The sequence below is a fragment of the Chiloscyllium plagiosum genome, chromosome 41, assembly GCF_004010195.1.
Source record: "Chiloscyllium plagiosum isolate BGI_BamShark_2017 chromosome 41, ASM401019v2, whole genome shotgun sequence".
Classification (NCBI taxonomy): Eukaryota; Metazoa; Chordata; class Chondrichthyes; order Orectolobiformes; family Hemiscylliidae; genus Chiloscyllium; species Chiloscyllium plagiosum.
In genome coordinates, this window is record NC_057750.1 from 3,672,631 (window position 1) to 3,686,124 (window position 13,494).

Below are 13,494 nucleotides of genomic sequence, written 5' to 3' on the forward strand. Positions count from 1 at the left end.
GCTCCGCAAGTAGCCTGCCTGTCTCCCCAATATAGAGGAGGCCACATCGGGTGCAGAGGATGCAATAGATAATGTGTGTGGAGGTGCAGGTGAATCTGTGGCGGATATGGAAGTTTCCTTTGGGGCCTTGGAGGGAGGTGAGGGGGGAGGTGTGGGCGCAAGTCTTGCACCTCCTGCGGTTGCAGGGGAAGGTGCCGGGAGTGACTTGTTTATTATGCAACAATGTACCGAATGTGGTTTGGAAGTCCATGTACACCACACCAACAGCATTATCCTCAGCAACCTTCTGTATTATCTTTTCAAACAAAATGCTTCAATAAGAAAGTTAAACAGAATTTATTCTTAAGAAATCCATGCTAGCTTTCCTGAAGGAACCTGCATTCATCCAAATTACTAGCAGTTTTGTCTTGAAATATGGTTTCCAGAAGCTGCAGGTTTCATAGCCTCTGACCTGTCTTTGTAGCCACAGTATTTATATTGCTAGTTCAATTTCTAGTTAGAAATTTCAATTTGTTTCTTGGCTAGGTATGGCTTCAACCAGCAGAGAGTTTGCTCCCGATTCTCTTTGACTGTAACTTTTCTAGGGCTTGTTGATGCTACACTCAGTAAAATGTTGTGTTGATTTCACTCTCATCTTAACTCTCAGCTATCTTGTTTGGATCAAGGCTGCACTGAGGCCTGGAGCTGAGTGGCACTGGAGTGGAGAATCAGTGAGCAGGTTATTGCTAGGATAGTGCTGCTTAGTAGCACTGTTGATGATCTATTCCATCGCTTTACTGATGATAGTGAGTGGGCTGATAAGATGGTAATTGTCTGGAGCATAAGTCTCCAATACTGTTGCCTTAATTTTGACAGGGCCTATTGCTTTTACAGTATCTTGTGCATTCATCCGTTTTTTGAGATCATGTGGAGTGAATCAAATTGCCTGAAGACTGGCATTTCTAATGTTGGGGATCTCTAGAGGATGCCAAAGTAGATCATCCATTCACCACTTCTGACTGAAAATTTTTGCAAATGCTTCAGCCTTATGTTCTGCACTGATGTACTGGGCTTCTCCTGATTGAGGATGGGAACCTTCACCTCCAGTCAATTTAATTTTCCACCATCATTCGTGACTAGATGTGACAGCACTGCAGAGCTTAGATCTGATCCATTGGTTGTGAGATCGCTTAGCTCAATCACTTGTTGCTTATGATATCTGGCACACAAGTGGTCTGATTTTGTAGCTTCACCAGGTTGACACCTTGCTTTTAATTATGCCTAGTGTTGCTCCTAGCATGCCTCGTAGATTTTTTAATTGATCTAAGGTTGGTCCCCTGGCTTGATGGTAATTCGCAGTGTATTTTTGATCCCTAGTTGGTCCCATTCTTCCTTTTAGTACCTTCATCTATGTGCATATTGAAGACTTAGTGATACCCTTTTAAGATTGTCTGGCAGTTTTTCTCCTACTCTGATTCTCTTTTCACTTCCCCTTTGAAGTGCGTTTTGGACAGTTTCGTACTGTGCAACAGGCACCCTAGGAACTAGATTGGGACTGCACACTTCATTTTCTGTTGGGGCAAAACAGCCACAGAGGGAAGAGAGTTTTTTCTCACCATTTTGGACTTATATTGAGTCCAGAGACCATAGCTCATAGGCATGTCAGCTTATTCAGTCAAGGGTGCAGCACAGAGCTGCAGCAATATCAAGCAAAATGGCTGAAAGCTTTTAACTTACGCATCCTGCTAGAGTCACGCCCTCGCTGGGATGTTTTGTCCTTAGTAGAATCTGGAAGGGAAAATTTGGGGATAAATTCTTTCTAAATTACCTACATTTCACTGTTCACTGCATTGAGATTTCCTCAATGGGCTCTACAATTATTTATAACAATATTATAATGACTTTTCTTGTGTGGCATTGCTATGATACAAAAGAATTGCCTGGTAGAAATCTTTGATTTGAGAGCGAGATTGCCATTCAAATTAAAGGTATATTCTTAATCCTTTAAAACAGAAATCATGACATATTATATATTTGAATATAACAGCCACCTGACGGTGGGAAGGGAGAGAGGTCAATGGTTTATAGGAAATCACCACAAGCCAATTTGTGTTTGCTTCAAGATTTGAGTTGGGACTCATTAAATGATAGATTGATACTGAATACCAAATGAGGACTTCATGCAGTTGCTTTGGAGTGCAAGAATACAGTGATTCTCCTGTAGCACACTGTGTTTGCACTAACAGATCCTACAGCTAACAAACATTTAATGGCACTGCTTGTCTGAGACCTTGATGTTAGCTGTAGGGTCAATTTTGTTTTATACTGTAAAGTTAGGCAAGGTTGGGAGAGAGATGCATTTTCCACAGTGGACACAAACTTCTGGCTCTCTCTCTTTCTCTGAACTCAAAGCTATGTGCTCAAGCTCCAATCAAGAGACTTGAGCATAAACTCTGGCTTGACATACCAATATGCTACTAAGGAAGTAACTTACTGTCAGAAGTAGTATGAGACTTTCAAGTAACTAGACTGGGACTGCACACTTCAATTTCTACTGAGCCAAAACAGCCGCAGAGGGAAGAGAGTTTCCTCTCAATATTTTGGACTCAATTAGAATCCAGAGACCAGAGATGCAAGGACAGTAGACCATATTCAGAAGTCTGAAGTGCAAAGAGACTTGGGAGTTCCAGTGCAGGATTCTCTCAAAATAAACTTGCAGGTTGAGTCGGTGGTTAGGAAGGCAAATACAATGTTGGCATTTATTTTGAGAGGACTTGAATATAAATCGGGGTGTACTTCTGAGGCTCTGTAAGGCTCTGGTCAGACCACAGTTGGAATACTGTGTGCAGTTTTGGGCCCCATATCTCAGGGAGGATGTACTGGCCCTGGAGGGGGTTCAGAGGAGGTTCACAAGAATGGTCCCAGGAATGAAAAGCTTAACATATGGGGAACGTTTGAGGACTCTGAGTCTATACTTGATGAAGTTTAGAAGAATGAGAGGAATCTAATTGAAACTTACAGAATACTGAATGGCCTGGACAGACTGGATGTTGGGAAGATGTTTCCATTGGTAGGAGAGACTGGGACCTGAGAGCACAGCCTTAGAGTAAAGGGAAGACCTTCTAGAATGGAGATAAGGAGAAACTTCTTCAGCCAGAGAGTGGGGAATCTATGGAAATTACTGCCACAGAAGGATGTGGAGGCCAGGTCATTGAGTATATTTAAGATGGGGATAGATAGGTTCATGATTATCAAGGGGATTTGGGTTTGGGGGAGAAAGCGGGAGAATGGGGTTGAGAAACGTATCAGCCATGATTGGCAGAGCAGACTCGATGGGCTGGAATGGCCTAATTTCTGCTCCTATGTCTTATGGTCTTGTTACACTACAGCTCATAAGCATGTCAGCTTGTTCAGTCAAGGGTGCAGTACAGAGCTGCAGCCATATCAAGCAAAATGGCTGAAAGCTTTTAACTTACCCATCTGCCCTGTAGAGTAGATGTAAAATATACCATAGCATTACTTCAAAGAAGAGCATGGGAACTTTCCTCAGAATCCTGGCTATACTCATCATTATTAATTAACATCACTAAGTTTGGAATATCGAGTTATTTTCAAATAGTTGTTTTTGATACTGCACTGTATGCAAACTGTGTTTGCATACAGTGTTGTATTGAGTTTCCCTCAATACAACAGCAACTACACTTGAAAATTACTTCTGCTTTGAGATGATCAGAGATGATGAGAAGTGCTAACTCAATGCAAGTTTTTATTTTTTCTTCCAACATGTTTCCAAAATTCCTTTGTCATTTTTAATAAAAATGTAACGATCTTCTTCAATGTTGCTTAAGGTGTTAGTTCGTAAGTTCATAAGATAGAAGAGCAGAATTAGGCCATTCGGCCCATCAAGTCTGGTCCGCCATTCGATCATGGCTGATATCCCCCATTTTCCTGCCTTCTCTCCATACGCCTTCAACCCATTACCAATTAAAAATCTGTCTAACTCCTCTTTAAATTTACTCACTTATCCAGCATCCACCGCACTTTGGGGTAGCGAATTCCACATTTTCACAATCCTTTGGGAGAACTAGTTTCTCCTCAACTCTGTATTGTGGAATACGTTTTCAGTGTTGAGTACCTAAGTGATTTGGACTTTTAAGGCTGCTGCTCAGGAACTTTTTGCATTGAAGCTGAATTAATAAGTTTTAAATGGAGCTAATTATTTAAGTTGGACATTTCTTTGGATACACAGCTGCTTGGTTCCTCTCATCTTTCTGCATAAGCAAACTCAAGGTGAGAAATAATGTACTGGAAATTACTGGCTTCCATTCTAATTTAAGAAATTATTATTGTTTTATACAAAGTGTGATGGCTGGAATATGATGACGAGTGTAGGGAAAACTGCAAGTTAAGCATGTTTATCTCAATACCCAAATCCCTGATTGCATGGCAGTGTCGGTGGATCACAAAATATATTCCAACATTTTACAAACCTCAGTGAGTGTCTCATGTACCAGTTTTTAAAGCTTAGTATATTTATTTGATTTCCTTCTTCTGGCTCGAAGACCTCTGTGCCTCTAAAGCATCAACTGACAATTACGTACCCACAAAGTTTAAATACTTTCTGTGTCTGGTACCTGAACAGGTTGGAGTCCTGTTATGGACTGAAGATCCACTGATTGGTTTGCCGTCAGGTGTGACACACCAGCAATAGCCTGTCAATTTATGGCACTGAACCTATTAAAGCAGAGAGAAAGAAAAATAAATTATTATGAAATCTAACTGTGTGTGTGTGTATTTTTTAATAGAGTATGCACACGTACCAAACTACACCACCATCTTTCAAGGCACTTATCCTAATTTTCAATCCAAAAGCTTGCCTCCTAGAAAACTCTTTCATCCAAGTAATTCAGATTACACCTTTCACATTCCTCTACCCCATTGTTGCTTTTAGTTACGATCTCCTTGCTAGCATTTCTGAAAACTTTCTTCCAAAATCCTTGACCATGTAATTTTCTTCCCTTTATGTGAAGAGGCCCTTGACTTGGTTAATTCATAGCACTCAATAGATCTGGATCAAAGGTAAATCAAGGTTCCCCATGGAAGATTAGTTAGCAAAGTTAGATCTCATGGAATACAGGAAAAAGTAGCCATTTGGATACAGAACTGGCTCAAAGGTAGAAGACAGAGGGTGGTGGTGGAGGGTTGTTTTTCAGACTGGAGGCCTGTGACCAGTGGAGTGCTACAAGGATCAGTGCTGGGTCCACTACTTTTCATATTTATATAAATGATTTGGACATGAGCATAAGAGGTATAGTTAGTAAGTTTGTAGATGACACCAAAATTGGAGGTGTGGTGGACATCGAAGAAGATTACCTCAGATTAAAATGGGATCTTGATCAGATGGGCCAGTGGGCTGAGAAGTGGCAGATGGGGTTTAATTTAGATAAATGCTAGGTGCTGCATTTTGGAAAAGCAAATCTTTGCAGGACTTATACACTTATTGGTAACATCCTAGGGAGTGTTGCTGAACAAAGACACCTTAGAGTGCAGGTTCATAGCTGCTAGAAAGTGGAGTCGCAGGTAGGTAGGATAGTGAAGAAAGCATTTGGTATGCTTTCCTTTGTTGGTCAGAGTATTGAGTACAGGAGTTGGGAGGTCATGTTGTGGCTGTACAGGTCGTTGGTTAGGCCACTTTTGGAATATTACATGCAATTCTGATCTTTTGGAAGGATGTTATGAAACTTGAAAGGGTTCAGAAAAGATTTACAAGGATGTTGCCAGGGTTGGAGGATTTGAGCTATAGAGGGAGGTTGAATAGGCTGTGGCTGTTTTCCCTGGAGCGTCAGAGGCTGAGGGGTGACCTTATAGAGGTTTATAAAATCATGAGGGGCATAGTTAGGATAAATAGACAAAGTCTCTTCCCTGGGGTGGGGAAGTCCAGAACTAGAGGGCATAGGTTTAGGGTGAGAGGGGAAAGATATAAAAGAGACCTAAAGGGCAACGTTTTCAGGCAGAAGGTGATACATGTGTGGAATGGGCTGCCAGAGAAAGTGGTGGAGTCTAGTACGATTTTAACATTTAAAAGGCATCTGGATGGGTATATGAACAGGAAGGGTTTGGAAGGATATGGCTGGGTGCTGGCAGGTGGGACTAGATTGGGTTGGGATATCTGATCGGCATGGATGAGTTGGACCGAAGGGTCTGTTTCCATGCTGTACATCTCTATGACTCTAAATAAAGATATATACTGAAAAGGGAAAATTTGATTGAATGGAGAAACAGGGTCAAGCAGCTGAACTGTTGACCCTGTTCCTTTGATTGGAAATTTCTTTTTCTTTGAAAGTAAATATAAAGATGGGCTGAATAGTGGGACGTACTATTAAAAGGGAAGGCAGTGGCCTCGTGCTGTTATCACTGGACTGTTAATCCAGAGACCCAGGTGATGTTCTGAGGATCAGGGCTCAAATCCTGCCACAGTAGATGGTTGAATTTGAATTCAATAAATATTTGCATTTAATGATTGTAATGATGGCTAGAAAACCATTTTGAATTGTTGAGGGGAAAACCTATCCAATGTCCTTTGTGGGCGGCACGGTGGCACAGTGGTTAGCACTGCTGCCTCGCAGCGCCAGAGACCCGGGTTCAATTCCCGCCTCTGGCGACTGACTGTGTGGAGTTTGCACGTTCTCCCTGTGTCTGCGTGGGTTTCCTCCGGGTGCTCCGGTTTCCTCCCACAGTCCAAAGATGTGCAGGTCAGGTGAATTGGCCTTGCTAAATTGCCCGTAGTGTTAGGTAAGGGATAAATGTAGGGGTATGGGTGGGTTACGCTTTGGCGGGTCGGTGTGGACTTGTTGGGCCGAAGGGCCTGTTTCCACACTGTAATGTAATGTAATCTAATCTAATCTAGGGAACGAAACTGACATTCTAACCTATTCTGGCCTACATGTGACTGTAGACCCATAGCAATGTGGTTGACTCTTAACTGCCGTGTGGATAATTAGGGATGGCAATAAACGTTGGCCTAGCCAGCGATGTCATAATCCGCTGAATGAATAAATAAAATTTCCATTCGGAGGTTTTTTGGGGCAGGTTTTCTTGTGCGATTATATTCTTAAAAGCTCATAATATATTTATGCACAAATAAAACACCAAAGATTTTGGTGACTGGTAGGCAGGACGTTCTGGCCCTTTTCAGGACCCCCGGGCTCCTAAAACTGGGTGTCATATTTAAAAGTACTGAACAGCACTTCACTCTTTGCTTCCTAGGGCATCATTCAACGACTGCTCATCATCACCACACACCCCTGGAAATGTCAGAGCCCACACAAAATAAAAGGCACCATACTTTTATGATGCCTCCCTAGAGGTTCTCTTGAAGGTTGTCCCAGGAGGCAAGGAAATCCTTTGCCGAGGGCAAAAAGGGGCCATTCTGACTGATGAAGGTAGCCTGGACAGAGGTAGCTACAGAGTTGAGCACCTGGCAACAGCTCAAGATAACCTAACTCCAGTGCCACAAGGGGATAAATGATCTCTTGTGCGCTGCCAAGGTGTATACTCAAAGCTTCATGCCCCATTGAGAGTGAGTTAGCAATGTAAAGTTGCAACAGAAGAGGACTGTCATAGAGGAGTTTGGGTGTCGGATATCTCCATCAGCTGCCTCATGTTTAAAACGTGTCTGTCACTTCATTACAGCTACTAATGTAACACTGCCTGCACCACAGTTGTATTGCCTGTCATACACAAGCCAGGCTTCACACTTAAAACATAAAAAGAGGTACAACAATCAGCAGCCACACACCATTGGCTCACTGACCTTTCATCATAACTAGAAGAACATACACATCTGAAAGCCAAACTGTGAGAAAGTTTATGAGAATGTAATAGCAAAAGATCAACATGCCATCAGGATTTTTTTGGGCAAAGTCCTGATGATTTGGAGATGCCGGTGTTGGACTGGGGTGTACAAAGTTAAAAATCACACAAAACCAGGTTATGGCGCAACAGGTTTAATTGGAAGCACTGGCTTTCGGAGCGCTGCTCCTTCATCAGGTGGTTATGGCATCTGATGAAGGAGCAGCGTTCCGAAAGCTAGTGCTTCCAAATAAACCTGTGTGACTATAACCTGGTGTTGTGTGATTTTTAACTTTGTACACCCCAGTCCAACACCGGCATCTCCAAATCATCAGGACTTTGCCCAATTAAATAGCCCCCAACCACCCATCTAAAAGCACCAGGCATATCCTGAAAATTTAATTCCATGGTTTCATGTTCCTTTGCTATTTCGGAAGGTTTGATCATAAATCAATCAAGATTGTAATGACATGAACAACCACAGCCTCCTGGTCTGTACTTGATGCTACTACAAGAAATGGGGCATTTGGGAATCCAGATTTTTGTTTCTTTGTTGCACGAGAGCAGTGAGTGGTTTGTAACATTCACTGACACAGCAGGTTTCAGAGGCATGATGACATTTTCTTGCCAGTCTTTTCACATTTACAGTATGCTTTCACTGTGTGAAGATTCTTGACTGTCCTTTTAGCTCATTGGTTAAAAATCACTACCAAAGGTGATAATAAGCAAGTAAGGTTAAGAAAATCATTTGTATTGGTTTCACTTAAAAGGCAGACCTTCAATTGGTGCCTGAAGTTTTTAAATTTACATTGAATAATTTAAGATATAACTTGTGTTAAGTGTAGAGCAATTGAGAGGATCAGATGACTTTGGACCCATTCTTCCCAATGCTCTCAAGCACTGAGGGTTATTAATTCATATAGTATTTGGATCTGCAGAAAACATAAGCAGTAAAAAAATTGTGTTTATTATTCAGCAATTCCATTATTATTGTGTGATTCAATCAAATTGAGCATGACATTTTTTGCCCGATGATTGGTATATTCCCATGAACACGGAGCATTGAAGTGTCGTGAAGTCTTAGAATCCTTCAGTCAAGTGGTTCAGATTAGCTGTTATTTTGTTATGGAGCTAACATTCTTCAGTGAGAAAGAACCTTGAAATGGTTTCATATGTGCTGGCACCCTGCTGATTCTTCTGATAGCTCTTGCTGCTTAAGAATGTCTGCTTTTTTTATTCACATGGGTATCACTGACTGGTCAGCATTAAGTGCCCATTCCCAATGGCCCATGAGAAGGTGATGGTGCATTGCCTTCTTGAACCACTGCAGTCTGTTTTGTGTAGGGACACGCACAGTGCCATTAGCAAGGGTGTTCCAGAATTTTGATTGAGCGACATTTGAAGGAACAGTGATACATTTCCAGGTCAAGTTGAGCGAGTAGGCAAATGCATTGCAGGTGAAGTATAATATGGATACATGTGAGGTTATCCACTTTGGTAGCAAAAACAGGGAAGCAGGTTATTATTGGAAATATGATAGATTGTGAAAGGTGGAGGTGCAATGCGACTTGTATGTCCTTGTACACCAGTTGCTGGAAGTAAACACATAGGTGCAGCAGTGGTGAGGGAGACAAACGGTATTAAAGTTTCGATCCCAGTAACCCTTCTGAACTAGATTTGAAACGTTAACTTCATTTTCTGTCCGCTGATTCTGCCAGAGCTTCTCCAGCAATTTCTGTTTTTGTTTGTTCTTTTGTTTGTCCACAGTTCTTTGTTTTATTTTAGGTCAAATTGCATGTTGTTCGTCATTATGAGAGTCCATACCTGGAATATTCTGCACAGTTTTGGTTTCATTCTCTGAGGAAGGATGTTCTGTCAATGGAGTGAGTGTAACATTGACTTACCAGACTGATTCTTGGGATAACAAGACTGACACATGAGGAGAGACTGGATCAGTTAGGAGGTGTAGTGGACAGCGAAGAGGGTTACCTCAGATTACAACAGGATCTGGACCAGATGGGCCAGTGGGCTGCGAAGTGGCAGATGGAGTTTAATTCAGATAAATGCAAGGTGCTGCATTTTGGGAAAGCAAATCTTAGCAAGACTTATACACTTAATGGTAAGGTCCTAGGGAGTGTTGCTGAACAAAGAGACCTTGGGGTGCAGGTTCATAGCTCCTTGAAAGTGGAATCGCAGGTAGATAGGATAGTGAAGAAGGCCTTTGGTATGCTTTCCTTTATTGGTCAGAGTATTGAGTACAGGGGTTGGGAGGTCATGTTGCGGCTGTACAGGACATTGGTTAGGCCACTGTTGGAATATTGCGTGCAATTCTGGTCTCCTTCCTATCGGAAAGATGTTGTGAAACTTGAAAGGGTTCAGAAAAGATTTACAAGGATGTTGCCAGGGTTGGAGGATTTGAGCTACAGGGAGAGGCTGAACAGGCTGGGGCTGTTTTCCCTGGAGTGTCAGAAGCTGAGGGGTGACCTTATAGAGGTTTATAAAATCATGAGGGGCATAGATAAGGTAAATAGACAAACTGTTTTCCCTGGGGTGGGGGAGTCCAGAACTAGAGGGCATAGGTTTAGGGTGAGAGGGGAAAGATATAAAAGAGACCTAAGGGACAACTTTTTCACACAGAGGGTGGTACATGTATGGAATGAGCTGCCAGAGGAAGTGGTGAAGTGTTGTATAATTGCAACATTTAAGAGGCATTTGGATGGGTATATGAATAGGAAGGGTTTGGAGGGATATGGGCCGGGTGCTGGCAGGTGGGACTAGATTGGGTTGGGATATCTGGTCGGCATGGACGGGTTGGACCGAAGAGTCTGTTTCCGTACTGTACATCTCTATGACTCTATGACTATAGTCACGTGAGAATGAGAGGAGTCTCATAGAAATCCATAGAACTAGATATGGTAAATACAGGAATAATGTTCCCATTGACCAGGGATCCAGAACTAGGGATTACAGTCTAAGAAGGCGGGATGATTTACCAGGATTTTGCCTGGAATCGAGGATTTGAGTTATAAAAATTGGGTAGGCTGAGACTTTTTTCACTGGAGTGTAGGTGGGTAAGGGAGTGACCTTATAAAAATTTATAAAATCATGAGGGGCATATATAAGGTGAGAAGTTGGGGGATTTCAAAACTAGGGGGCATATTTTTAAGGTGAGAAGAGAAAAAATTAAAAAGGACATGAGGGGCAACTTATTTTACGCAGGGAGTGGTTCATGAGTGGAATGAACTGCCAGAGGAAGTGGTGGATGCAGGTACAGTTACACTGTTTAAAAGACATTTGGATAAGTACATGAATAAGAAACGTTTAGAGGGATATGGGCCAAATGTCAGTCATTGGGACGATCTTAGTTTGGGAACATGTTTGGCATGGACTAGTTGGACAACTCTATGACTATGACTTATTCAACATTTATACTTATATCCTAGCCCTATGAGGTTACAGTCACAATATAGCCCACAGTGGCACAGTTAGCACAGATGCCTGACAGTGCAACAGTCCTGGGTTGGATTCCACCCTCGGGCAACTATCTATCTGGAGTTTGCACATTCTCCGTGTCTATATGGGTTTCCTTCATATGCTCTGGTTTCCTCCCGCTGTCCAAAGATATGCAGGTTGGGTGGATTGGCCATGCTAAATTTCACACTGTCCAAGATTCTAAGATCTCATCTCATCTCCTCTCGGGTATACATAAAAATCCCCAAACATTATTAGAAGAGAAGCGGGAGAATGCCATGTCCAGAGCAACCTCAAAAAACACCACAAAAATTATTTATTTTGTTAACTACCTCACTCATTGTTAATTTGAGGCATCTTGCTTCTTGAATATTGACTTTTGCCATTGAAACATTTAAAAATAGTTTGGGATGTACTGAGGAGATGATCAGCTGGGGTTCAGGATTTCAAATATTGTTCAAGCTGCTGACCCCAGTATATGGGGTGAGTTTATAAAGGTTTATAAAATCATGAGGGGCATATATATAGCAAGTGACACACAGAAAGTAATAATTTCATAGTACAAGATTGCTGCATTGATATATGAAGTCCATTACCTGCAACTACATTCATAGAAATATCTCTGTAGTGACTTTTTGAGATTAGCCAGTGTTCCTCACAGAATATGAGTTCCCTAATTGGAACTGTTAACCTGCTTCAATTGGGGAGGCCTGGCTAACAGATATAAGCAGGAGCGTCAGAGGTTCTGCTCACTCTGAGAGCTGGCTCTGATGAAGCTGGACCAGTGTTAAGTACTATGCACATGCAAAGAAAGGATAACTTGGTGATGGAATACTGGCCTCTGTGGAATTATTTCATTATTAAGTCTCAACTCCTTTGAAACTCTGATATGCATCTTGTCATCATATCAAAACACATACTAGAGCATAGCCTTTTCCTCAAACTATAAATATGTTTATCCTCCTCCTGGCTTTTTCAGTGCATCAAAGTGAAAGCTGATGGTATCATCACATTCTTTAACTCAGTCTTTGCCAAGATTGCAAAATGCCACTGAATAAGTTCAGTCCTCTCCCAATCTTCAACATGATATACATCAGGTTTGGGGGTCGCATATTCATTATTTCCTGGTTTACCTGCCCATTTACTCATTGTTTTCAAACATGAAGTTGTCCTGCACTCTTAGCTTTGGTATTTCACCCTGACTTCTCAATTAAAGAAATGAAACTGCACTGACAGTAAGTAAACCGTCAATCAAAACTTAACATTTCCAAGTCTTATGTCACTGCAAATACTCTGAGCAATCAATCACCTCAAGTCTACTGAATGAGCTAATGAACTAAGAGTTCAATTAACTCTAGCCCTCAATGTTAAAAATCACACAACACCAGGTTATAGTCCAACAGGTTTAAGTGGAAGCACACTAGCTTGCGGAACGATGCTTCTTCATCAGGTGGTGAAGGAGCGTCGCTCCAAAAACTAGTGTGCTTCCAATTATACCTGTTGGACTATAACCTGGTGTTGTGTGATTTTTAACTTTGTACACTCCAGTCCACCACCGGCATCTCCAAATCATAGCCCTCAATGTAATTGTTTGTTCATAGGCTAATAATAATTACCGATCCACAGTTGCCAAGCACAAGCCATTCTATGTCACATTCAGATCAGTACTCCCCTCCCAAGTATTTTTCAACCAAAGTATGATTATCACTGTTCAATGCATTCAATAAACACTAGTACAGAAGTCACAGAAAAAGTGAATGTCTTTAACCGGGCTAGATCATTCTTGTTTTTCTCTGACAGAAAATTCATTTTAGAATTTCAGTTTTTATTAAACTTGTTTAAATTATCAACCACTATTGTGCGTGTTTTTTATACTGCTTTTAATGGTGAAATCATCCCTCTTTACATTACTCACTTTCTACTCCAACTAATCGTTGTAAATACAACTCAGAAGATCACTTTCATCTGACCAGAACATTCAATTTTCAGTCAGTCATTTCCATTGGTTCAAACAAAACAGAATGTTAGATAATATCTGTTACATTTATCCCTTCATAAGAACTGAACTATAGACCAGAAATGTGACTGTTTCATTCACTGTGGTTTGGGATCTTGCAAATATATATTTTTTCTCATTGATTCTACCGAAATTGGCTTACAAGTAAGGTTGAGTTTTTTTTGCTTACACCACTT

The 13,494-nt window shown here is 41.4% G+C and overlaps 1 protein-coding gene across 2 annotated transcripts in view; it reads right to left on the reverse strand.

Moving 5' to 3' along the window:
* LOC122542753 (SPARC-related modular calcium-binding protein 1-like) overlaps nucleotides 1-13,494 on the reverse strand; it is a 98,608-nt gene that overhangs the window by 21,763 nt on the left and 63,351 nt on the right. For both annotated transcript variants that reach the window (XM_043680755.1, XM_043680754.1), the window contains exons 4-5: nucleotides 4,614-4,713; nucleotides 1,717-1,767 (exon numbers count right to left, since the gene is read on the reverse strand). In XM_043680755.1, the coding sequence (XP_043536690.1) occupies nucleotides 1,717-1,767; nucleotides 4,614-4,713 (151 nt within the window). The remainder of the gene's footprint in view (nucleotides 1-1,716; nucleotides 1,768-4,613; nucleotides 4,714-13,494) is intronic.